We start from the raw sequence: 27188 nt of genomic DNA, 5'->3' as shown, positions 1-27188 counted from the left end.
AAACAAAATGTCGAATTTGCCTTAAACTATTTCTCAAATTTCAAAAAAAATCCAACCGAACGGTTGGCCATGGAAAGAGACCGACGTCCGAAGGCTCAACTTCGTTCACTTCGTTCTCTCTGCCTTACCAATCACTTCGCTACAGATCTCTCTTCTCTCATTCTTCCTCTCCTCATCTCCATTGTTGTTGCAACTGCGTTCAATATTCGAGGAACCCCCACACTACAATAAATGTTTTACATCAGAAAGTTGCTGCCGTCGCAGTAAAAGATATTTCTTATAATGTATTCTGCATCATCCTTTTTTTCCTCTCAGTAGTCTCAAGTGAACATTGATAGCGGATTTGGTTTTACCACAATTTTTATTGGTAGGTGTTGCTTGGAAGGTACAGGCGTGTAGATACGTCCGTTTCTGGTGAGGGGAACAAAATAGGGATCGAGAGATGGGGAAACAAAACAGGGCCGACTCTGATCTGACGACCTCCACTTAGCAGTGAAGAGAACTCTCTGGTCGCTCCATCAAGGGCCATCTGACGGGGACGGTCAAATAAGTTTCCATGATGGTGGTAGGGACGGTGAAATAAGGGTCCTTCACTACCGAGTAATACAGTCTTTCAACTTCTTCAACATGCATGAATACTGCAGCTTCGACCACTACAATCGATCTTCCGAAAAACCTTCATGAGGAACAACCCTCCACAGTGTTTCTTCCCTCCCAGACGGATCGTTTGCACTTTTCGTTGCTGTGTCATCAAGATCTTCTTGTGTATCGGCAACCTGAAAAATTGTATTCCTCCTTTACTGGGTTTATGTGAACGAATATCAGAACAAATTTAGCCATAAGAATAGAACATGGCACTAGTAGACAGAAGAAAGAGAGAGAGGATGCAAATTGGGTAAATGAGGTGTAAGAAGCATCTCTCCGACCTCAGCAGCAGTGTTGGCGTCTACGCTTTTTGTCTCCGTGAGCGCCTTTTCGCTCTCATCGCCGATCAAGTCCAAACCCAAGCCGAAGAACGTCGGAAATCTGATTCACATCCACCGCCGCTGATCTTTCCCCACTCCATCTCTCCTTGCGTTTGCCGCCACTCGGACGATTCCTCCTGGCACCACAATCACTTCGATCAACGATTTTACAGTACTCATAAAGTGGGTCCCACCTCAAACACCGCCGCGCATGGTCGTAAGAAGAAATACAGCAAGTTCTCTCTGTTCGCCTCCCTTTTCACCTCCAGATCGAAAGACCATCGCCACGAAGCCAACGATGAAAAATCTAGAGTTTCAAGATTTTCTAGAGTTTCAATTTCCTCCTCATCGTCCTCTCCGATCTCATCCTCCTGGTTCTCCTCTACTGCTACTGTTGCTGCTAAAACCACCACCACTACATGCAGTCGTCGGCCATGCCAGGCGAGGAGTCGAGGAATGTCGCCGTCAAAGGGCATAAATGACGGAAAAAACTACGAAGACTACGAAGTTTCTCCTTCGACGAGTTGGTACTCATCGGATGCCTCCCAAAGTCGGTAGAAATACCTGATGACGGCGCCGCCAGTTTGACGGAGAGAAACTCCACAGCACAACCGAAACGTTTCGGGATTGGCGTTCTGTTTGAGCCCGATGGAGGTTTTGAAATGACGGGAAGGTGGTTTGAACATCATTTTTCTGCCATCATTTTGATGATGGGAGAGAGAGACCGGAGGGGGAGGGGGAGGTCTGAGAACTTCAACGAACAAGAAGGTTTTTTGAACTATGCTGGTGTTGAGATGAACGGGATGAGGGTAATATTGGGTTTCAAAAAATTTTAATAGGTTACGTGGGGTCGAGCATACGTTAATGGTAATGATAGAGAATAATTAAGGATAGTTTAATTAAACAGTAAAGTTAGTCAATTAAGACATTTACTCTTTTTTTCTCAGCATTGTATATTTGTATGAGCTATATATCCTTAGTCACCATACACTCATACACAACCAAACTTCTGTTTCAGACTTTCAGTTCTTCTGTTCCGTTCTTGAGCATTTCCGGATCTTTCTGGTTCTCTTTGCCTCTCTCATTTGCAACCTCTAATATCGTTCCTGTTGCACGTGAATCTTCTGAATTTCTGTGCGTTGCATCCTTTTCTTCTTCTTCTTCTTCTTTCCTTTGCTAGTTTTGAACTGCTTATTTATTAGTAGGGCCTTCTTCTAAATAATGTAATCTTGGAGGTCTTAGTTCTTTGATGCCCATTTGCACTAAGCTGTTGTAAATCACCTCGAGTTAGTCTACGGTCATGGATCCTCGCTAATTTCTCAGCATCTGCTCTGTTGCTTCAAGCTTTTGTAGTTTTTCAAGGTTTTCCGTTTCGATTAGGTAATGCCCATTTGCTTCAAATTGTTCTAACCAGTCCTAATATCACTTTACAAGCATGGGTTTTCGTTAGTTTCTCAGTTCCTAATCTATAGACACCTGAGTTCCTGTCTGAGTAGAATCAAGTTACTTCGAACGTGTAGAAGTTAGGCCATGTAATCTGTCACTCAGGTTCTGATGTATACCTGTTCTTTTGGTGCTCAGTTAATGTGTAGCAAGTAGCAACCTTTCTGATAGTTGAAAACAGGGAGGTAATGGATCTGAGTTCTGTCAAAGCCATCCGTTAGTTGAGTTCCTCGTACATGGAGAGCGTTTGTCTATTTCGTTAATTATCATTTTCCGTCGGAACTCCTAATGGACTCTTCTCGCTAGCCACGAACCGCAGTTATTTGCAGATATAGGATTCAAATAAGGAGGGGATCGCAAAACCTATTTATTCTTTGAGTTCAGCTCATTTAAATTCATTTTTTCTTAATAGCAAAATACAGAATCCATTCTTTTGTATTCTTTGATATGTAATATTCTACAGTTGCAGAGTTTTTCATGGCCCAATTCGAGGGTCAGTTATACATTGAGAATGAAATGAACTCTTACATTTTCCTTTTCTTCCAAAATCTTTTGATGACCAAGAGTTCACTACCTTAGCTGATGTTAATTTAGGTATCATACTGACCTCTCGAGTCTCTTAAATCTACCATTCTGTGTTTAGTATCTTTTTTGTGTCTCGTCTGTTGTCCCAGCAAGTTGTCTGTCAAAGAAAAAAGAGAGGGGGAAAAGAAGTATACTACTTCTTTCTCACAACATTAATCATGGAAGAAACGTTTGTGCCCTTCCGTGGCGTAAAAAATGATCTTGAAGGCAGACTGTTGTGCTACAAACAAGATTGGATGAGTGGTTTCCGTTCAGGTTACAGGTTCGTGCTTCTTCCATCACAGAATATGCTACTCTTGTTTTCTGATGAATTATAAATTTTAGCTTTTGGACTTGGTTCATTTACTCGATATGAGTTGTGAGTTGTCATTATTTTTCTTTCCTTTTCCCCAACCCTTCTCAGTTTTTGAGGAATGTTTACTTGGTTAGTCTACTGCATGAACAGATCTTGAAAACACTAGTTTCATGGTTTATTATTTCATTGTATGCAAAATGCGAATTTAATATTCCTCCAATTATTCAGGATCCTCGCTCCCACGACATACATATTCTTTGCTTCAGCAATTCCAGTCATATCTTTTGGAGAGCAACTGGAGAGAAATACAAGTAGAGGACAGACTAGTATCTTTATTAGTATTTCTTATTGCCTTTACAGATGACTTGGTAAGATATGTGTCCCTCTTATTTTTCAGATGGAGCTTTAACTGCAGTGCAAACACTGGCATCAACGGCGTTATGTGGCATCGTACACTCTATTATTGGAGGACAGCCACTGCTTATACTTGGAGCTGCCGAGCCAACTGTGCTGATGTACACGTTCATGTTCAACTTTGCCAAGGACAGGCCAGATTTGGGGCAGAAGTTCTTTTTGGCCTGGACAGGATGGTACACCCCAAGTGCTTGAAAGTTTTGGTTCCCATATTGATACTCAACAGTACATGTTTAAATGACTCTTCAAGCAGATACTGAACCAATTTCTTGTCTTGGTTTGATTTTCAGGGTTTGTGTTTGGACAGCACTCCTGCTCTTCTTGCTGGCTATTCTGGGTGCATGTTCTATTATCAATAGGTTCACCCGTCTTGCTGGTGAACTTTTTGGCCTGCTAATAGCAATGCTCTTTATGCAGCAGGCTATTCGGGTGAGGATGCTTATTTTATTTTTAGTTTAGTTTAGTTTTTTTTTTTATTATTTTTTTTTGGGGGGGGGGCATTGTAGCAAAATTCTGAGTCAGATGCAGAAAATCCCAGGGTTCAATTGCGCAGTCCTTTTGCAATGACACAGTTCAATTGCAGTTTCCCAACCTAATAAAGAATTTAAACAGTGTCCTTATGACCATTGATATCTAATTGATTTGGGTATCATTTCTTAGTTAATGCATTAAAGAAATGAGGTTTTTATAGCGACCGATGTTTGTGTGTACAAAGAATTTTATGTTTCAAAAGTTAAACCAGTTTTATGTCAGACACGGACTCTTCCAGTCAAATGGATGTTCACCATAAGTGGGGTGATGCATATAGATACAAATTATAGATTGATCTACATCAATTCCATATCTCCATAAATAAATAGTTTAATAGAAAGGTCAACCTATTTCTTTTTACCATACTATCTATTGCACTGTTATTGGATCTATATACCATTGATTTAATCCAGTCCACTCATTTAAGTTAAGACTCAGAGTAGTTTACTGATAACACATTGACTTTGTTCAGAAACAATTTGGGGAGTCTCTTAATTTCTCCATAGGAGATATACTAATTTGTTCTTGGATCAAATGCCAATTATCTTTCAGTACCTTGAACCTCTTGAAATGCATCATGTAGGGAGTTGTCGAGGAGTTTGGCATACCGAAGAGAGAAAATCCTAAGCAGATTGCTCTCTTACCATCATGGCGCTTTGGAAATGGAATGTTTGCACTGGTTTTGTCCTTTGGCCTTCTTCTTACTGCATTAAGGAGCCGTAAAGCAAGATCATGGCGCTATGGAACAGGTATCAATAATTGACAAGAACCTGAATTTCATGTAACAAAGAGGAAATGCAATTTTTCTCTTGGGTTGTAATTAGAAGGTTCAGTTTGAACATCAATGAGGGACTGCTTTTTCTTATAACCTTGATCTCTCAATCCAACTTAGCTACTGAACAGAAGAATCTGAAGTGGCTTCACAGCAATCAAATACTTTCTTCTAAGATAATTAAGTTTAGGTTTCCACAATTTTATTTATCTGACTTAAAAAGATCAATTGTTCTTGGAATTAATATGTTCAAAGAATAAGCTGGAAATATTCTCTTTCTATACATCTAACTGGTAAATGGGTTCCAAAATTTCAGGTTGGCTACGGGGGTTCATCGCCGATTATGGGGTCCCGCTTATGGTGCTTGTATGGACTGCTGTATCTTACATACCAGTTAAAGATGTCCCCAATGGGATCCCAAGGCGTCTCTTCAGCCCAAATCCATGGTCTCCTGGTGCTTACTCAAATTGGACAGTTATTAAGGTGCCTTCTACAGTTATATCCAACAAATATAGTAGCTCCGGACTTTCTTCCAATAGTGAATAGATAGACTCCATCCACATTTACCATGATTTAGGGTTTTCCTGTGAACCTCAAGTCTCAGTTTGTTTGCAGTGCAAATTTCATCTTCATTGGTGTAAATGCATGGGAATGCAAATAGGCTGAGTGTAAATTCCAGTTTACTTTTTTACTTCAGAGGGTTATTTGTTTGTTAGGAAGCAAGATGATGTGGTCCCCACTTTATATGAGAGAGAACTGAGGTTAGAGAATGTGGTCCAAATTTTGCATCAGTTTTTGAGATGTAAAATTTGTACTTCAAATGAGGAAAAAAGTACACGTTTACATCTGGTTCAGATTTCCCCTGAAAACAAACAGAGACCAAGGAGTTAAGTGAATAAGCTTCTTGTTGTTATTTCCTTTTTTTTTTTCATGTTATATCATGAAAGAATGTTGGTTGAAAATGCAATTTCTTGAGTTTAAGTTGAACTGTTGATCAATGACTTTTTTGCGTTCTCCACTTTGATTATGGTTTTTAAGCCTTGCTAGAAACTTATGCTTGTTTGACTGGGCAGGACATGGCAAATGTACCACTGTTATATATTCTTGGAGCGTTTATTCCAGCAACCATGATTGCTGTCCTCTACTACTTTGATCACAGTGTGGCATCTCAACTTGCTCAACAAAAGGAGTTCAATCTTAAAAAGCCATCTTCATACCATTATGACCTTCTTCTTTTAGGTTTCTTGGTAAGCTAGTAGAATTAGCATGGTAACATTGTCAGATTCTATTTTAATCTTAGGTTGAAGCTCTTAGCAGTTAAACTACCAAGTGCACCATCAGCTTTAGGGCCTCTTGTTGCTTTAGGTGATAAAATCATCCTTCACTCATTTGACCCACTTAATAAATTAAAAAAATTGAGAAACCTGACAAAATAAATGCAAAAGCTAAAAAATTAATAGAATGTAAGGAAATACCATATCAGATCAGTTGGTTTGAACACTGTGCTAATAAAATGAAAGTTGTAAACTTCTACGTATCATCCCTGCATAGACCAATCCATCATTCGGCATTGCAATCTTTCAACATTATGATAGTTATCAACAGAAAAATGTCAGAAATCAAGGCCCATGTCTTCAATCTTGAGATGCCGGAGCTTAAAAATAAAGCACAACTTATGTTTTTGAAATCCACATTTGCAAGAGTTTCATTAATTTTTAATTGTGCTTTTTGGGTAGGTCATATTGTGTGGTCTTATTGGCATTCCTCCCTCTAATGGCGTCATTCCACAATCTCCAATGCATACGAAGAGCTTAGCTACCTTAAAGCATCAGGTAAACATTAATTGGTACATGACAAGGCATAATGCTTTTCCATTTTGGCATTAATTCTTGACGTTGTGATTTTGATTTACAAATCTAGTTCTATGTCTTTATTTCTTGAATTTATTCCACTGCTTTATCCTTATTAAGGATAGGTTTCTCTCCCTTTTGTTGTCTCAAAGTTGTTTCAGCTGTTATAATTTTCATTCTGTTGGCTTATATTCTTTTAGGAGTAGCACTTTGATTGGTATTGGAAGATTGGAGCAAGATTCATTCTGTCCTAGTGTTAAATGATTCCAATGCAGAAAATCACCAAGGATATGTTGATAAAAAAAGAAAGTTACCAAGGACATAAGCATGACAGTAATGGATAACTAAGATCCTATTGAGTTGATCCTAATTTTTCTCCGTCTACCCTGCATGTGCAAAATCTTTTCTCCAATAAGAGCAGTACTTCCTGCCATATCCAATTTCAGTATTGCTATTTACATAATCTCTTTAGATTCTCTAGATATGAATATCTGTTTGTTATTATCTTTGTCCTTTTGCTCTCTTATCTTTATGAATTACTTTATTTTCTTTTGAACAGCTGTTACGCAATAAACTTGTTTCAACAGCTCGCAAAAGCATCTGTGAAAATTCAAGCTTGAGTCAACTGTATGGGAACATGCAAGAAGCATATAATCAAATGCAGACTCCATTAGTTTATCAAACTCCACCTGGTCTGGTAAATTAAACAAATCTAATGTGTTATGTGGAACTTATAATTCAAATAATAATCAAGTTTGTTTTCGATCTTTGTTTCCTGATAGCAGTTCTTTATGCAGGGGCTTAGGGAGTTAAAAGAATCTACAATACAACTAGCTGTAAGTACTGGACACATTGATGCCCCTGTTGATGAGTCAGTGTTTGATGTGGAGAAAGAAATTGATGACCTTTTACCCATTGAGGTCAAAGAGCAGAGACTTAGCAATTTGCTTCAGGCCATGATGGTTGGTGGCTGTATTGCTGCCATGCCTCTGCTGAAGAAGATTCCAACTTCAGTTCTTTGGGGATATTTCGCTTTCATGGCCATTGAAAGCTTGCCAGGGAATCAATTTTGGGAGAGGATATTGTTGCTTTTCACTGCACCAAGTCGAAGATACAAGTATGTTTTTGACCATTTTGTTCTATTGGATAATGTTTTAATGTAGTCTTGTTATCATCTGTAGTTTAATCATAAATAATACCTCTAGATCAACCTTGTCAGTTTTTAAATTGAACCCTCACCACTCTCATCTGATTCCTCCAATGGTAATCAAGTATTCTTTGTCATACCAGCCAAATTTCTTCATCTGATTCTTCTGACTGGGTGAAAGTTTCCACCCCTTCAACCATAAAAAGCATACACACTTTGATACTGAATTACTTGTTGCATGGATTTTTCTATATAGAAAAAGTAACCATGTTCTTAACAATTTAAATCCCAACACCAGATGGTTAGGAAATGAGACTCCAGTGTTCTGTTTTTTCTCTTCAGATTTGTGGATATGAATATGAATTTATAATATGATATTTGATTTTAGAAAGGTTTTATGGGTATTAGTGTCTTAGGTCCAGATAAATATTACATAACCATGCCAAAAAAAAAATAATATAGTGAAGTTACTTAGATCATTTTGGCAATATATTTTTCACCCTATCATTCTTATCCTTGTTTTAAAGAATATTATCATTTAATAATAACCATGTCCACTAACCGCTGCTTTCCAATTTATCAGGGTGCTTGAGGAATATCATGCAACCTTTGTGGAGACTGTGCCCTTTAAGACAATCACTACCTTCACTCTATTCCAGACAGTTTACTTGCTCATGTGCTTTGGCATAACATGGATTCCAATTGCTGGGGTCCTTTTCCCATTGTTGATTATGCTACTAGTCCCAGTGCGACAATACATACTCTCTAAATTTTTCAAAGTAGTCCATCTTCAAAACTTAGATGCAGCAGAATATGAAGAAGTCCCAGCTATAACTTGTAATATTTCGCTTGATGTAAGTGCTGCTATACTTATTTCTGTTAGATCATACAATAAATATGTTTACTCATCTAATGATCTTTTTGCATATCACAGGACCAAGATGCTCATACAAGAAATGATCATACAAATGGTGGGGAAGTTTTAGATGGTATCGTGACAAGAAGCCGTGGTGAGGTCCGTCATATATACAGTCCAAAAGTAACAAGTTCGACTCCATCTTCACAAGATGGAATAAGGCCCGTGTACAGCCCACGGGTGCCACATAGGGCATGCAGTCTCCATGAGAGTGAACTAAGGGCAGAGCGAAGTCCAAGGTTCAGTTTTAAGTGTCCAGATGCAAAGAAAACTCCTAGTCCTTAGCCATTAGTGCTTGGTAATGACTCTCATGGTTCAACATCAGTATAAAATCTAGATACTTAGTCCAGGTATGTTGTCAGTGATGCTCGAGAGGTCTCCTTTTAAGCTAATATAACTTAGGTGTTATCTCATAAATTAGTTGCTTTTCATTTTGTGAGCTGTGACAAAAACATATGCCATTCAGGTAGTACTGCCCCCTCTTGTGAGTTTTATCTCCAAAATATAGTTTTTAAGGACAAAAATATAATGAGAAATTTGTTTCCATTTCCTTAACATTTGGCTAAAAATGGTCCTCTTTTTCATATGTATGCATGAAGAGACTTGGTTCTTCTGGTATGGCCTAGTAGTGGATTATCTCTTAACTCATCCATTAATCATTTGGGATTTCTCTACATGACACTAAATATAGCTGAAATACACAATCTGCAGACCTGGATTTAACCAAATCAAAACAAGAAACTCAAGGTCTGACAAAACCATGGTCGGACAACCAGTTATAGTCGTAATAACAAAAGGAATTGGAAGAAATTAATATTTAATGTGGAAAAATAAAGAGGAAGAGAAGAAGAAATGAAGAGGGAGAGAAGAAGAAATACTTCTGTATTGGCAATGTGTTGAAAAAACATGTTGAGCATACAACTTAAATAAGAAAAGATAGGAGAGACAAACTCCTAGGATCTCTCTTAATTACTCCTAGAATATCTCTCAATTAGGGATTGATTAAAACTTTCCCTTAACCCTAGGATATGACTTTCCTAATTTTATTCAAATCTAATCTTTCCTAAATTTATTCAAATCTGTAATCAATCAAATCAAATCTTTCTAAATTTGCAGCAAATCATATCTTTCTTAATTTGCCGCAAATCATATATTGTCAACACTCCCCCTCAAGTTGGTGCAAAGATATCTATCATGCCCAACTTGCTAACTTGAAGTTCAAATGGCTGTCTCAACAGGCCCTTAGTCAAAACATCTGCAACTTGCTGCGTGGTTGGTACAAACGGAGTGCAAATTATTCCTTCTTCAAGCTTCTCCTTTATAAAGTGTGTCAATCTCAACATGTTTAGTCCTGTCATGTAGAATCGGATTATGAGCAATGTTGATAGCTGCCTTGTTATCACAATACAGTTTCATAGGAAAACTCACTGGTATCTTAAGATTTGCTAGCACCCTCTTTAGCCAAAGAACCTCACACACTCCTTGAGCCATTGATCTGAATTCAGCCTCAACACTACTTCTAGCAATTACACTTTGCTTCTTGCTTCTCCAAGTAATTAAATTGCCCAAAAGAAATGTGCAGTACCCCGAAGTTGACCTTCTATCAGTGATCGAGCCTGCCCAATCCGCATCTATATACACTTCAACCCCTCTCTTCTCATTTTTCTTGAAGAAGAGTCATTTTCCTGATGTGCCTTTTAGATACTTAAGAATTTGATACACAGTTTCAAGATGTTTTTCGTACGAGGAGTGCATAAATTGACTCACCATGCTCACAACGAAGGCAATGTTAGGATGTGTATGTGACAAGTAAATCAATCTTCCTACCAGCCTTTGGTATTTACCTGCATTTACTGGAACCCCATCTTTAACTTCTTCGAGCTTAGCCTTAACTTCTATCGGAGTGTCTGAAGGTTTGCATCCACTCATTCCAGTTTCTTTCAAGAGGTCTAGAATATATTTTCGTTGCGAAACCACAATGCCCTTCTTTGATCTAGCCACTTCCATTCCAAGAAAGTACCTTAGCTGGCCTAAGTCTTTAATCTCGAATTCCTTGGCTAAGCTCTGCTTTAGTCTGCTCATCTCTTCAATATCATCTCTAGTCAAGATTATGTCATCAACATAGACAATTAGAACCGATACATTGTCTTTGGTGGATCTTTTTGTGAAAAGAGTATGATTAGATTGTCCTTGACTATATCCTTGACTTTTAACGAACCTTGTGAATCTTTCAAACCAGGCTCTAGGCGACTGTTTAAGTCCATATAGAGACTTTTTTAGCTTGCATACCTTAGTTCCAAACTTTTCAGTGAAACCAGGTGGAGGCTCCATATATACTTCTTCTTCCAAGTCTTCAATCAAAAAGGCATTCTTCACATCCAACTGATTCAGTGGCCAGTCAAGATTAGTTGCAACAGATAAGAGTACTTGAACTGTATTTAGTTTCGCCACTGGAGAAAAGGTCTTAGAGTAGTCCACTCCATATGTCTGAGTAAAGCCTTTAGCTACTAGGCGAGCCTTGTATCTCTCCAAGGATCCATCTGAGTTGTACTTTAGAGTGAACACCCATTTACAACCAATACACTGTCTTTCCATCCAGCAGATCCACTTTCTCCCAAGTAGCATTCTTTTCCAAAGCTCTCATCTCCTAAAAAATAGCCTCTTTCCACTCAGGAACATTTAGAGCCTCTTAGATACTGTTAGGAATGGATACACTAGACACTTGTGAAATAAAGGCACAATATGAAGGTGAAATATTTTTGTAAGATACAAAATTTGACAGAGGATGTTTTGTACAAGACCTAACACATTTCCTAAGAGCAATGGGAAGATCAAGCTGACCTAACACCCTCAGATCAGATTCTTGTTGATGCTGCGGAATAGTGCCTCTCCTTTTCAGTGCTAGATATTCCCTTGAATATACAAGGCCTTTATACTGTTTCGCACGCATCTCTGCTGTTTCAGCTTTTTCATTTTGAGATGGCATCACCGAAGGTTGTTCATTTTCAATATTTAATTCATTTGTTTCCACTGATTTTATATTTTCTGCCTCACTTTCTTTCGGTGACTAGTTGTGAGGAACATCATTATGGACAAATTCAAACATTAAATCAGAACCATCTAAAAGACCATCTTCACTAGTGTTGCTCTCCCCCTGAAGATGGGAGTGTCTGTAGTATGAGGTTCCTACAAAGAATGTGACATCCATAGTCACAAACATCCTTTTCAAAACTGGATCAAAGTATTTGTAGCCTCTCTGGATCAAGTTTTGAACATTTAGAATCATGGTTATGAACAAAGGCCACACTTCCAAAAATTTTTAAGGGAATGTTTGTCACTAGCCGAGAGTTTGGAAAATAGTCAATGAAAACCTGTATGGGTGTTTTAAAATCCAAAATTCGTGTAGACAGTCTGTTAATCAAATAAGTGGCTGTTAAAATGGCTTCTCCCCAAAGATACTTAGGAACCTTAGTTTGAAAACTTAGGGCTCTAACAACTTCAAGGAGATGTTTGTTTTCCCTTTCAGCCACCCCATTTTATTGAGGTGTATTATTACACGAACTTTGGTGTACAATTCCTTTCTCAGCAAAAAAATTCCCTAACACATTATTAAAAAATTCCTTTCCATTATCACTTCGAAAAATTTTAATCTGAGTATGAAATTGTGTTTGAACCATGTTATAGAAAGTTTTAAACATAGTTTCAGCATCTGATTTATCTTTTAAAAGGAAAACCCAAGTAACCCTAGTATGATCATCAATAAAAGTAATGAACCAACGCTTTCCAGAAAGAGTTGTTACTCTAGAAGGACCCCAAACATCACTGTGAATCATGGTAAATGGTTTTGATTTTCTATATGGTTGGGACGGAAAAACAGCACGATGATGTTTTGCTAATTCACAAGATTCACACTTAAAACACGAATGATTTTTATTCATGAATAACTTGGGAAATAGATGCTTTAAATATTGAAAGCTAGGATGTCCTAATCGATAATGCCATAACAAAACTTCACTGTCATTAGAAACAGAGATAGAGCTGAAACAAGTCTGTCGGTCTTGCCTTCCAAAGGTTGATCCTTTATTAAAGAGGTAGAGACCACCATCCAGTTTAGCACCCCCAATCATCTTTCCCGAGGTTAAATCCTGAAATTCACAACAAGAAGACCAAAAATTAACCCGACAATTATGATCAAGGGTTAGTTTGCTGACAGATAAGAGATTGTATGATAGGTTAGGAACATGTAGAACATCTTTAAGGTTTAGAGAAGGAGAAATAGACACAGTTCCTTTCCCAGCAACAGTGGCAAAGGAACCATCTGCAATTTTAACCTTTTGATTCCCTGCACAGGGTGTATATGAAGTGAAGAATTGTGAAGTGCCGGTCATATGATCAGTGGCACCTGAATCTAATATCCAGGAACCATTAGATTTGGTACAAGCAATGGCTACAGTGAAAAATTACCTGACTGGGCTAGAGAGCAAGATGGGTTAGAATTTCTTAATGATTGAGATTGAAACATTTTATATAAGTGCTCTATTTGTTCCTTTGTGAAAGGAAGAGACTCTGAGGATGATTTATGCCCTGGATCCGAATTGCTTACTTGAAGCGCGCGGACATCTCCCCTTGACTTGTTGTCACTGTCTGATTTTTTCTTCCAACTTGTTGGTTTCCCGTGCAGCTTCCAGCAGGTTTCCCGGGTATGCCATGGCTTTTTACAATGATCACACCGAGGCCTTTTCTTTCCTCCTCGTTTATCTCCGTCTACGTCTGCACCTCGGGCCATAAGAGCGGACCCTTCATTCTCAGTTTTTGTTTCATTAACATTCTTCAACATCACTTGCCGTCGTGCTTCTTCTCTACGCACTTCTGAAAAAACTTCTCTTATAGTAGGCAAGGGCTTTCGCCCTAAGATACGTCCTCGATCGAGTTCTTTATTCAAACCAGCCAAGAAGACAAAGACTCGACCTCTTTTTATCTTCTTTTTGTACCGAGCACTGTCACTCAGACTTTCCATTCTTCTTCTTCTTCTTCTTCTTCAAATAAATCCAGCTCCTGCCAAACAGCCATCATCTCATTATAATAAGCAGTTACTTCACGCTTACCTTGCTGCATCTTCCGCATTCGGGTATTCAGTTCGAACAGTTGTGAATGATTGTTCAGATCTGAATAGGTTTCCCTAACAGCTTCCCACACATCACGAGTAGTTGGCAGGAACATGAATGGTTTTCCAATCACAGGATCCATAGAGTTGATCAACCAGGCGGTAACCATTGAATTTTCAGAACGCCACTGCCTGTACTTTGGATCATCAGTGGCTGGCGGTTTCACTTCGCCATTCAAATAGCCGAGTTTCCCTTTGTCGTCGATCACCAACCGCATGAACTAAGACCACTCAAGATAATTCTTTCCATTCAATTTGTGAATGGTAATTTGAAGAGAATTCTCAGAAAGAGAGATGGCCGCTGACTGAATACCTCATTCCAAAGATGTCACACCACTGGTAGCATCCGAAGAGGCTGGACTAGAGCCAACCATGGTGGCCTTAAAATTCATGATCGGACCCTAAAGCTCTGATACCATGTGGCAAAATAAAGAGGAAGAGAAGAAGAAATGAAGAGGGAGAGAAGAAGAAATACTTCTGTATTGGTAATGTGTTGAAAAAACATGTTGAGCATACAACTTAAATAAGAAAAGATAGGAGAGAGAAACTCCTAGGATCTCTCTTAATTACTCCTAGAATCTCTCTCAATTAGGGATTGATTAAATCTTTCCCTTAATCCTAGGATATGACTTTCCTAATTTTATTCAAATCTAATCTTTCCTAAATTTATTCAAATCTGTAATCAATCAAATCAAATCTTTCTAAATTTGCAGCAAATCATATCTTTCTTAATTTGCCGCAAATCATATCTTGTCGACATTTAATGCCATTTCAGATTTATGAAATCTTTCCATAATTCCGTCAGATACATAATCAACTCTATACCCCACCTACTCATTTTCATACTTCTGTCTATTTCTTGGAGGACCTAACTTATGCATGAATCACAATTTTTGAGCACTAGAAACTGGTATATTGTTCGGTACCACAATTATTGCATATGTTTAAATGATTCTAATGAACTCTCTTCTTTGGAAAAGTAGTTTTACAAATCGAAAAGTAAGATAGGACTTTCAAGTTCTTTGAGTTTTGAATAGTTTGAGCTAAATTTGATTATAGTTGAAAATGAAGGAAATATGGGTTCTCTACAATTGTAACAAAGAACTCCTAAACCCATGCATCACAATTGAAATCAATGTTTTAAAACACGGAGGCGTGATGCGAGGCGTTCCACTACCTAGGTGTGTGAGGCGTAGTTCAGAATGTAAGAGGCGTAAGCCTCCCGAGCACAATGAAGTGTAAGCCTACTTAAGAGGAGGGGCCAGGGGCAGACCACCTTCTTTCCCCTTATCTTTTCTTCCCTTCCCTTCCCTTTCCTTTCCTTTCCTTTTCTTTTCTTTTCTTTTCTTTTCTTTTCTCTTTTTTTTTTCTTCTCTTTCTTTCTTTTTCTTTCCCTTCCCTTCCCATTCTTTTCTTTTCTTTTCCTTTCCTTTCCTTTTTTTTTTTCTTGTTTTTCTGTCTTTTTATATGAGGTGTGCATGAGGTGCATGAGGCGTATGCCTCATGAAAAAAGCATTTGATTGCACCTGAAGTGTACACCTCAGAGGTGTCAGCGCCTCTGGCATATGCCTCAAGGCATTTTGCGAGTGGCTCGCTGCACCTCCCACGCCTTTTAAAACACTGATTGAAATGTTGACACACATGAGTACTTCCCACCATTTGTCATAGTAATCCTTTATCAAATTAGCAGGCGTGAATCCTCTCGTCGATTATGTTTTATCCAAGGTTATATTTTCTGTTAAGAGTGAGTTTACAAACTGTTTATTTTTGGGCCTTCAATTTGCACTAGAAAGCTCCATGCTACTGCATTTGTCAGTCTTACTTTTCATGGACAAAGTGTCATAATTTACTTTCCCTTGTCTTGTTGCAGATCGGTGCAACTTCTTATCCAGTAATATAATCATTTTTAATCTTGCATGTAAAAGTTTTACCACTCATTGATCTGAATATCCCCATTCCTTTGCACTCATTTCATTCATATTTGTTTCTTAGGTGCCTAACATCCAATACCAGTCTTATGGTGCCTACAAAACTTCATTTTTTATGATATGCATTGACAGCATTACACTTGAAGTCTTGAACTCTGATACTCAGATGGCTACATATTTCTAGTATGCCATGTCTGACATGATATGTACTAGATATTGGTACTTTTTATAATTCGGCCTGCCCTTGAGTCCTGTTAGTCTGATAACAGTCAAGAAGAGAGAAGAAGAAAGAAGAAAGAAGAAAGAAGAAAGAAAGAGAGAAAAGTTCTGGTTCGGATGAGAGCAAAGATTCACTCTCCCATTCGGCCAGATGTGTTTTATATTACTAACATAATGGAAAAGACACATGTGCCCCTACTTAAGTGAGGGACACTAGTTCTAACATAATCTTACACATCAGCAACCTCAGCATAAGCATAAAGACAGAAATACCCCTACATACTCAACACTAACAGTACTGAATACTATATGGACACTTTTAAAAGTAAACCTTATAGCATTAGCACCTTTGGAATATGCATTATGGCTTGTTTTAATAAATCATCCTTTTCAAAGTCTATATATGCTAGAAGTTTAATTAAATTTTCAGGATATTGAGAAATGGCATTTAGCTTAATATGTGTGTGTGTGTGTATATATATATGTCCATGCCATTATCTATATCTGGGAACCATAGCTTGAAGCATATCTCCTTGCCATTAGTAGTAACTCTATGGGCAGTATATTTCTCCTTCCCCATGAATAATTAGGAAAAGATACTGAAAGGTAATGCTTAGAGGAATCTCATTGCCATCAATCTTAATTAATTTTCTTTTCTAGCTTAATTTGCATTTACCCATTCTTTCTAGTGTAATAAATTACAACTGTTTTCAACAAGCAACTTGTACCATAGGACTTCTCTTATATTAACCTAGTTCTAATCCATGATTAGTTGAAAAGAATGTGAAATCAACATTGATCCTTGAGGTAAGGCAGAGCAAATAAACTTCTCTCCATCAAATTTTGTCATGCTATCAATTGCTTCTTTGTACATAACCATAATCATGTTGAGATACACAACCAGAACTTCTTTCCTTTTCAAATCCCACAAAGTATATCTAGAAACCATTATCGTGCGGCATTTATGAATAAGCATTGAAGGCATTTCTTCTCCCCAGATTTTTTCTTCAATACCTGAAAAGATAGACTTAGTAGTTTTCTCCCCTAGAATAAAGAAAATTTGATTTTTTTGGATAATCTCCTTTCATGTCTCTATGTTCAATTTATTCTTTTTTCAAAGTTTTATAACCTGATGATTGTCTTCAATCTATTTGTCTTGTATTACTAAATCTAAATGTAGGCAATATGGTGCCTTTCCCTCCTTCCACCTATAATTTTCATCATTTAGTTCTAATTTAATAACTCAGCCAGCCAAGTACACTATTCTTTCTTTGTGCATCTACAGACTTTCATTGGGATGGCAACTGCTCTTTCATGCCTTCTCATCTTCTTCTTTAGTAGAGCTTCTGTATTGGGATGCCACCGTGTAAGTTTTATATTGCACTAGCTCTATACCCAAAGACCAACTTAATTGGTAGCAAACTCCATCTTTACACCCATGAAAAGCCTTCAAAATAAGAGCCATATAAGGAATATAAGAGGTTGCATTTTTTGAAAACCACATATATGCACAGTACAAGAGCGCACGTATGTGTGAGAGCCTGGGAGGGGAAGGAGGGCTTGGTACATTCACATGGATGTGTGTCTTGGACTCTTTAATCTCTCAGATAAAAGTTGCTTGGTTACATGCCTTGCTCTACTATGGACTTAACCTGTATCACTGCAGGCTCTCTTTGGTAAGGTCAATGGGCCTTGTGTGCATTTTGCTGTCTTTAATCCCTTTGTAATGTGTAATAACTATTTAGGGGAAGACTTTTTTTTTTCCTTCTTCAATGCTTTTTAGCCCAACAAAGCGTTCTTATCTTCTCTAACTTTTTGTTAATTAGTGACAACTTGGGAGATGTCTTTAGGATAGTGAACCCAAGAGCGATAATTGAACAGCATTTAGAGTCTTATCTCACAATTGGGTTTCTGCATCAGAATCCAATCCAGGTGAGACTCCCTGGCTAGATGGGTAAACTGCTGTCGTCCCAACCAGCGGGCACTAATATCTTTGTAGTGAAGTGCCTGTCATGGATGGAGCCAAGTAATACTAACACGTTTCATTAAAATCGTACTAGTTTGTAATTAGGGGGACCAGTGTTGAATAAAGTCTGGCATCAGCATCCACAAACCTTATCCATGATCAGATTTCGTAGTTGCCAATTTGAACTTAATTACTGGTAGGCTGATAACCTAATGCCAACCCAATAATCAACTTATTGATTAAATCTATGTAGTCACGTTGTTTCTTAGCCCAAAAAAAAAAAATCTTTCTGACGCACAGAAACATCTGTGATTGAATAAAGCTTCTTGAATCACTAAGCTTTGAACATTAAATCTGACAGAACTCTCAGTAGTTGGCATACAGACTGAAAATCGTAGATTTCCTTTTGGTAATATCACTTGGGAGAGGATTAATAAACGAGCTTATGTCGGATGGGGAAGGGAATTGCGCATATCCTCATTCGAGGCTCACCTGCAACTCAATATTTGAATTGTCACGCACAATCTACAGAAGTAAACCCAGGTATTCGGGAATTGGGAATTGGGGCCTCCACGGTTCCACCCATTGGAGCAAGAGGTCGTCGGGCTATAACCAGAATGGTTTTTTTGGAGTGGTTTCCAAATAAAATGCGAACAAGTTCTTTTCTTCAAATCCTGAAGATGAAAACCTTTCTGGTTTTATCTTGACACTGGGAAATGGCATATTTAAAAGAGTTCGGATTGTTTAACTCTTCTGCTCACATTCACATAAACAACGGAAAAGGTGGAAAAAACGGTGAAATCATTTGCATTTTCACTTCAAGGTGACGTGATGGCATCTGAACATGATGTTGGAAGCTAAAAAATACATGATTTTGGTTTTTAGTGGCTTTAACAGACCCAATTTCTGGCCTTCCTTTTGGTCTTTCCGGCTGGTCAAGAGGTGTTTTTTTTTAATCTCTTGCCAAATGACAAAATGAGCGAATGAATTATGGCAAAATCTACAGTACATATGCTGCACCTGTAGCAAAAAACTTAAGTAGTTGAACCTTGAATGTCATGATAATTGCATCTTGTTAATTGTGAAAGTATACTCTATAAAACCTGAACCAATAAAAGTAAAAAAACTTTAATGTGATTGCATTAATAAAAACAATTTCAACTTTTTTTAATAATTGCAATTGACCCAACCACATGAATCTTGTTCCTCTATTCAACATAGCCATTGTCAAATCTCGGGTCCTTACATTATTTATTATTGATTCAATCCATGTTTTTATCTACCTTCAACTTTTTTTTTACATGGAAAAAAAAAAGGCAGAAAACAGAATGGAAAATCAGTTGATCTGAGAGGTCTTGAATTTATTTCGGATGCTGGTGTGTTTGCATTTCATCGGGATCGCATGCGACCACGGATGTAGTAGATTTTTGTTCACCAACTCCTCACCATCATCTCTAACATCAATTCTAATGTCAATAATAAAATGCTCTTTTTTTTTGCTGCAAATATAATAATAAAAATCTTTTTTCATCGGAAAAAAAAAACTATAAAATGCTTATCGTTTCGTTAATTGGAAGTTTTCTGAACCATTCATCAAAAAAGTATAAAAAAACGTAGGATAGAAATATGGCTCAGGTTTGCGGGGCAAATCAATGTTTCATGACATGATGACTCATGAGCGTTCTCCCTGTGGGCTGTGGGCCTGTGGGCCTGTGGCCCTGTAGCTCCAAACCGTTAACCGGCTGCAAGATAATGAATTCAGGTCGGAGTAGATATTGGGGTGGCATCATCATCATGCACCAGTAGTCCGATTCCAATACCACCTGGAACATGACCAAATTATTTCTGAATCGACGTATGAACCCATTCTAAGATCAAATCATCGTGAACTCAGGATACCTTTTGCCAGCGATTTCTGGACTGCTGAAGATCCTCAGTATCAGTGTTGGTAATTGGGTCTTTCACAGTCACAAGACTCAAGTATCAACTTTCCATTATAGATAGAGAGGATGAGACCTCAAATAGTCTTATTTGGCGATTCGATCACTGAGCAATCATTCAGACCAGGTGGATGGGGAGCAGCTCTTGCTGATACTTACTCTCGAAAGGTTCTCCTTGCTTATGCTTTTATTACCATCTTCGTTTCTTGTTCCTATTTTTCGTGTATATTTTGTTCCAAACGTGGAATACTGCAGTTTCTATTTATTCTTCCATGTGTCAGATTCTTCTTCTTCCAACCCATTTTATAAGAAACGTCTTTTTATTCATTTATTCAATTTTAATTTCCTCCGTCTTTCATGATTGTTTTTAGGTATAATGCTTTCCTAGTACCTTAGAAATGGTCACTGACTCACTGCAATTCTTTCTTCTTCTTTTTTTTTTTTTTTTCTTTATGGGCAGGCTGACGTTATTGTTCGTGGGTATGGTGGATACAACACTAGATGGGCATTGTTCTTATTAAATCACCTTATCCCGCTTGTAAGATTTAAACTTGTTTCTTTTCTTTACTCTCCATTTATCCTTTGTTTTTTTTTTATTTATGGAGCTAAATTTGTAATTACTTTTCCTGTGTTTGTTTGCATTTATATTTGGAAATCCTTCATGAATGATGTATCTCTGAATTTCTGTGTTAGATCGGACTAGGGAATTTGAAATGGATGTGTTTGTTAATAAAGTAGGGGATTGTGAAATGCAATTTTGTAGTGGGTTCTGAAGTGCAGGAGTGGAAGTTTGTCTGTTGTTAATAGCTAGTTTTAATATTTGTTATTCATACTCGTTATATATTCCCATGGCTAGCATGATGGAGACACATGGCTAGTCTCTGTACGATATGATAATACTTTCTGTGCCATCCAGAATGTCAGTATTTTTACTTTTCCAGTTTATTAATGGGTGTTTTTGTTTCTTATTATCAATTTATATGATTATTTCTCTACGTATGACCTTATGATAGAAATTTCAAAGCCTGGATTTTTTTCTTATGGCCAACAATGCTGTTTCCCCCAATTATAGGTTTGGGACTTTGGGTGTTGAATGTGACAGAAAATGGAACTGGCATTCGAGTGGCATGCCTAACTCTAGAAACGTATACGTGGTTCAGGTTAGCTGTTATGATTCTTTTGGTAAAACCTTTACATACTGAAAGAGTACAATGTGAGAATCCTTTAGAAATTTAAAGTAACAGAAACAACATAAAGTTCATTTTTGGTTAACATGCATATACGGTGGTGGACATGGAAAGTGTATAGGAACACAATAACGAGTCCCTGAAACCATGAAAAAAAGAAGAAGAACCTGGAACTTAGTAAAGGTTAAATCTTGAGATGTAATGAAGCTACTGGCTTGTAAGTTGTAAGCTTCAGCTGCTTATTGTAAGAGGAAGAAGAAGAGTTAACCTGATGAGTTGGTAGTAAAGAAAATTAAACTACACATTATGGAGTCCCATTATGAAACATATGCATACATGAAATGGTTAGACCTTGGGCTGACAAGCATGAGAATGCGGGCTTGAGTCTGAAAGCGGCCACTTTGGTCCGAAATGTGCCAAAGGTTAGGTCTGTATCAATTCCAGTCCACCCCTCCCAAGACTACTCTGGGTCTCCTACAGTCCTACCTACAAACTCCACATCTTTACCCACAGGACGCTAATGCCGTATATTGAGAACATCTCCCCATGAATGACAAAGGAGATATTCCCAATGCATGCCTGCAGTGTCTGGTGGCTATGGATGTGGGAACAATTTGTGGGTAGGGATCTGAGCTCTCCCAAGACCCTGGCCCCAAATAGCTGGGACCAACATTGGGTGCCTTTATGTATGCATACACGCATATAGCCACATCTTTGTGCATTTTTTGTTGTTGTTAAACAAAAAAGGAATATATATTGGCTAAAACAGATTAAATTTTATGACATGTATTTTTGCACATTCTGAAACAGATGAAGGTAGGCATATTTAATCTAACATGCTAAAAATCTTTTAGGGAATTGTATAAGGCATATGAACTTCATCATGAACAAACTAGAAAGGTTTACGATTATTTTTTTAATGATTGTTTATGGTATCTTCTCCGGATTTGTTGTGTTGTGAATGCAAGATTGTAGTCTTCTAGATATACTGGTATATAATATGTGCCTGATATGTGTACACCATATGAAAAGAGTTTCAGGGATTGGTACTTGTTATATTGCCAAGCTCTACCTTTCTAATATTCTTCTTGAAGCACCTCACTACATACACTAGATTTCAATTGAAATCATCAACAGAATTAACATGGAACCATATGACAGTGGCTTAACTAATTACTATCATACCTTTTGCCATTTATCTATAAAATTCAGCCAGTAGATGTCCTTAGAATTCCAGACTTTGATCAATGGCCCTTTCTATGAATCTGATCAATATTTTCATCTCCTAAAATATTTATGCATTTCTGGTACTATAGCCATCTTAAAAAAACATTCCTTCAGTCTGATTAGTAGGTGTCACAGAACATTCAAGAAACATACTTCCACTACATTCTCTCTTCAATCATAGATCACATAGGAAACATCTCCACACTTTAATGATCCTGGGACTTCAGTTGTCAGTGTAAATTTAAATAGTAATTGGGCTTGTGTTCTCTGGTTCTACCAGAATAGATCTTTCAAACGATGGTGGGTAGTGGATTCAATTTAGTGGAAAATAAGGCTTTCCTCAAGGTCAAAAGTTGGAAGTTTATCAGGTCATGTGATCGACGTAATCCATTGGGCAAATGAAGGGGGAGTTCATAGAGTAACTGATTCAATACATCACATCAAAGAGCTGGTTACTGATGGTACAAAAGCTAATTCTTTTTAGTATACTAAAAGTGTAATGGTTTTACACACACATTGGCTAAAGGTTTATTTAGAGTTTCTTTGTAATATAAAACATCTTTTACTTAACCAGTTCTACTTTAGTTGAGTTTCCTTACAAGTAAAAGATTTCACCCTTTTTTACTTGTTGGCTCATTCCAAGGTTCTTAAGTGTGTCTTTATCTCCTTTCTTCTTTGTAGGGCTGTACAAAGCCTCCTGTTGCCACTATCATTTTCTTTGGAGCTAATGATGCGGCCCTTTTGGGGAGGAACAATGAACGACAACATGTGCCTGTTGAAGAGTATGAGGAGAATATCAGAAGAATTGTCAATCACCTAAAGGTTCAAAATGATTTCATTAGTATTTTAAAACATTCTATCATTACCAGCTGTTATATACTTTTAATCAGGGCTAGTCTTTTGCTTCTATGTTGGATGCAAAAGTTTCAGGGACTGTATATTCTACACACCATGCATTAATTAGATGCCTGAGTTGTAGTGAAGAATCTTAACCATCCAAGAAGACCATACATAAGCAAAGAGTTTGATGAAAAATGAAGCTGAATTAGTAGTCTAATAGAGGGAAAAATGAAAAACACCAAATACTTAATTATCTAACAAGATGGCCAATACAATGGATAATTAGGAATCACAGGGTTGCCCATTTGCTAAGCTATATTACCTGGATATGCCAGGGAAACAACTTGACAATCTAAGTATCTGACATGATACAATGCATTTGTATTGGTATTTGAGAATCATAATTTGTAAGAAACTTGGCTTTGCTAACAAGTTTACCGAGTAATTGAATGATCTGGAGTGATTAATCGGAGGTTGAGGTAAGCAATATGAAGCCCCCCCACCCCTCCCACCTGTATGAACACATGTATGTAGGCAAGGAGTTTATTGGATAGTGAGATTGCTGAGAAAATGCGGGTTCTCAACCCAGTCTGTTGTACAACTGTCAGGCTAATCCTTAGTTGACAGGTTTTGTTTACTTTGAATTAATCTAAATATATTACCTGGATAGTGAAACTGCTGAACAGATACGTCAATTTTTGGTTTAAATTCCATGTCTGATACCATGTCTAGCTATGCCCTTCCCATATCCGCATAATCCCAAGTGAATATATGAAAATAAGTAAGCGGCACTTCATTTTACTTTGGGTCTTCAATAATAGCTTATTAATCTTACTATAGTCAGTTTTTATCTTGTACTTATTTTCACTTATTAAGCTGTCTCTCAAAACATTTATTTGCAGGAATATTCTCCCACCATGCTGGTAGTGCTCATAACTCCACCCCCGGTTAATGAGGAAGGGCGCAAAGAATATGCACGGTTTGGTTCTTTCTGATTTTGTTGCATCCAAAGCCATAGTTATATTTCAAGTATAAAAAGAATTTGATTTGAGGGAAGACATGAATTGATCATGAAGTTCCTATAAGAAAAACTAATAATTCATATGCAGACCAGGTGGAGTGATTCGCATACCAATCTGTTCTCTCTTTCTCTCTCTGTCTCTCTTCCTTTCTTTTCTTTTCTTTTTTAATCTTCTTGTCTGTCTTCCACACCCAGACTCAGAGACTTTCCCATTGAACAACTTTTTTACCTTTTCTGCTTGAAATATGATCCAAAATTCTATCACCTAGGTTTAATGCCTTTCTGCACTTCAATGTTGTATTTTCAAAAGTAAGCATGATCTGCCATTTCATTAGTAGAATGGACTGGTGAAACAGAACTCGTATAGATGGCCCCATGTAGTGGGGATAAGGCTTGGATGATGATGATGCTTGATCTGTGCCAGTAACTATAAATAAAGTGCTTGATTCTTAGTTATAAAAGCAGAATTCAGAGCTTCTTGTATTTCTTCCATTATTTGTTCCATGTGGCATGTTTTATAGTTTTGTAACTGAATCATGTGGTATAGATCTGTATATGGTGAGAAAGCTGTGGATCTACCAGAAAGGACGAATGAAATGGCAGGAGTGTATGCAAAGCTGTGTGTTGAACTAGCAAAGGAGCTTGGTCTTTCCTCCATCAATTTATGGTCCAAGATGCAGGAAACAGAGGGGTGGGAAAAGAAATTTCTAAGGTCAGTGAGATGTAAAGCCTTTTTTGTCTGTTGTAAGGTATTAAGGCTGTCATACTCAGGTCTGTTTAGTCAATAGTCACATGGACCTTTTGAGAGGCCTATGCCCTCCATGGTTTGGCTTGTCAACACTGTTTGATCACTAGAAGGGACCATTGCTTGGTGTGGTGGTAAAATGTAAAAGAGAAATAAAGGCATTTTACAAGTTACAAGCACAACTAAGTGCAAGGAATTCCTAGAGCCTTGGATGCAAGATACAAAGCGAGGCACTCAACTGAATGAAGTGAGGTTCAACATTTGAATAAAAATCAAATGAAAAGCTAAATGTACAAAGAAATCATATTAAATTCTAAAAGAAATAAAATATTTTAGAAATTTATTAACTCAATTGGTTAGAGCATCCTATTATCAACACTGAAGATTGTAAGTCGTAACCTTGTACATTCAAGTCCCACATAACTACATAAGTTAAATAATTCAAACTTTTTTTTTCTTTGAAAAAGGTAATGAAGGAATTACCTTTTTCAAACTCTAAACATCACAGATGCTACAATAGTTCAGCATTACATTAAAGGTTGATTCATCAAAATATAAATAATGGTCCGTGCCTATGAGTCTAAGTGCTGCTCTTTAAAACTGATTCCCATGAAACAGTTGTATTCATTTTCACTTTCAAAGTTATGAACTCTTAAAATGTCAAAGAGAAAGAAATGAAAGAATAATGGAGCGAGCAAGGTTTAGGTGAATGCTTTAGCTGTTCAGTGGGCTGTGAAACCAATGATAAGGTTCCACGCCAGTATTTAAATACATGGGGCCTGCATCTTTACAGTGGGGCCCATGAATTTATTACTGGCGTGGAACCTCATCATTGGTTCCACAGCCAGCTGAACAGCTAAAGCGTTCAGCTAATCCGAATTCTAATGGAGCATAATAAGAACAGAGAATTGGATTGCCCCCTCCCTTTCTCTCATGAGGCGAGGTCCCTGCCACTTAGTTTTATTTCATCGCATATTTGCAGTTGCATTTCTTTCTTTTATTAGGAGATCATAAGATTACCTAGTATGTCAAGTTGTCAACTTTCTGAACCCTTTTTTTGATTGATTGAACTGATAGAACTAATAAATCCTGTTTAGAAACAAGTTGATATGAATGAAAAAATTCAAAGGGAGCATATTACATCGAGATTGAATTTAACTTTTTAGATTTCTATACAAAACTGGAAATCATACTTAAAGTCATTTTATCATAATTCACTTAATTAGTTGGTGGTTTTATTTGTTTATCAGGAAGAAATTATTAAATTACTGATTTTCTGCTCATTTTTTTATTTGTTTGGTCCTTGTCAGTGATGGATTGCATCTGACTGAAGAAGGCAATGCAATTTTGCACCAAGAAGTGGTGAGAGTGTTCAATGAAGCATGGCTTTGTGCTTCAGAAATGCCATATGATTTTCCTCACCATTCTGAAATTGATTGGAGGAATCCGGAGAATGCTTTCCAACAGAGGTGCTGATAGTTTTTTTGCCTTTTTTGTGTCATTTGATTCCACTGTATAGAAGTTTTTGAATTTAGGCATCTGGTCCTGCTATTCCTAGAACTCAGGTGCGTATTAAATTTGACTTTTGAGTTGATATTGAAAAATATCAAGATGTCAATTCCATGTGGCCTGATTTTTTTTACCAATTTCTGTGATGGCCATTATGTGGGTATGTGACTGAGGCTTCGTAGTAGGTAAGGAGGTTTTGCTAAGAGCTATCAAAGGTTGTGGTTTAACCAAACACCTTCAACATCAACAATGGATCTGCCTAGCGACCCATACACCCCATCGCTATCACATACAACAGATATGGGCTTTGTAGGATTCAGGTTCTTGGTTCGGAGTTGAGAATTTCATGAGTACGCATACCCATTCATGGATCCAAAATGTCTAAACTTATTATTCAAAGATTGTAGTTCAATGGTTCATGTATGGTAGGGTATATGTTTAAAACCTTTAGATTCAAATGGCGCTTAATTATAGTATCTCCGTGCCAAATTTCTATGCAAATAGTTGACAACATTATTATTATT

General features: G+C 37.4%; 2 protein-coding genes and 1 long non-coding RNA gene across 6 annotated transcripts; 2 read left to right on the top strand and 1 right to left on the bottom strand.

The window, feature by feature from the left end:
• Positions 1-1064, bottom strand: LOC109114400 (uncharacterized). Its single transcript, XR_002022456.2, has 2 exons — positions 927-1064; positions 1-776 (listed from the first exon to the last, which is right to left on the bottom strand). It is a non-coding gene; the product is annotated as an uncharacterized LOC109114400 (long non-coding RNA).
• LOC104593171 (putative boron transporter 2) lies at positions 770-9473 on the top strand. Its single transcript, XM_010252904.3, has 12 exons — positions 770-3255; positions 3517-3599; positions 3686-3878; positions 3993-4131; positions 4817-4982; positions 5322-5488; positions 6079-6252; positions 6742-6837; positions 7415-7552; positions 7653-7972; positions 8586-8856; positions 8937-9473. Exons 1-12 carry the CDS (start codon positions 3152-3154, stop codon positions 9201-9203), a joined length of 2118 nt encoding a protein of 705 aa, XP_010251206.1. The 5' UTR covers positions 770-3151; the 3' UTR covers positions 9204-9473.
• Positions 9146-27153, top strand: LOC104593169 (SGNH hydrolase-type esterase superfamily protein). Of its 4 annotated transcripts, none has more exons than XM_088901192.1 (7): positions 9146-9268; positions 20596-20673; positions 21208-21295; positions 23231-23371; positions 24292-24368; positions 24958-25122; positions 26466-27153. In XM_088901192.1, exons 3-7 carry the CDS (start codon positions 21263-21265, stop codon positions 26629-26631), a joined length of 582 nt encoding a protein of 193 aa, XP_088757318.1. In that variant the 5' UTR covers positions 9146-9268; positions 20596-20673; positions 21208-21262; the 3' UTR covers positions 26632-27153. The 4 variants fall into 4 exon arrangements, with proteins under 4 accessions (XP_088757318.1, XP_010251203.1, XP_010251202.1 ...); XM_010252902.2 differs by lacking the exon at positions 9146-9268 and adding an exon at positions 20244-20303; XM_010252900.3 differs by lacking the exons at positions 9146-9268; positions 21208-21295 and adding an exon at positions 19926-20303.
• Positions 27154-27188: the final 35 nt, after the last annotated feature.

This window comes from Nelumbo nucifera, chromosome 3, assembly GCF_055504915.1.
Source record: "Nelumbo nucifera cultivar China Antique chromosome 3, China Antique-T2T, whole genome shotgun sequence".
Lineage (NCBI taxonomy): Eukaryota > Viridiplantae > Streptophyta > Magnoliopsida > Proteales > Nelumbonaceae > Nelumbo > Nelumbo nucifera.
The sequence above is the reverse complement of the archived record's forward strand: the minus strand, read 5'-3'. Positions and strand labels throughout refer to the sequence as shown.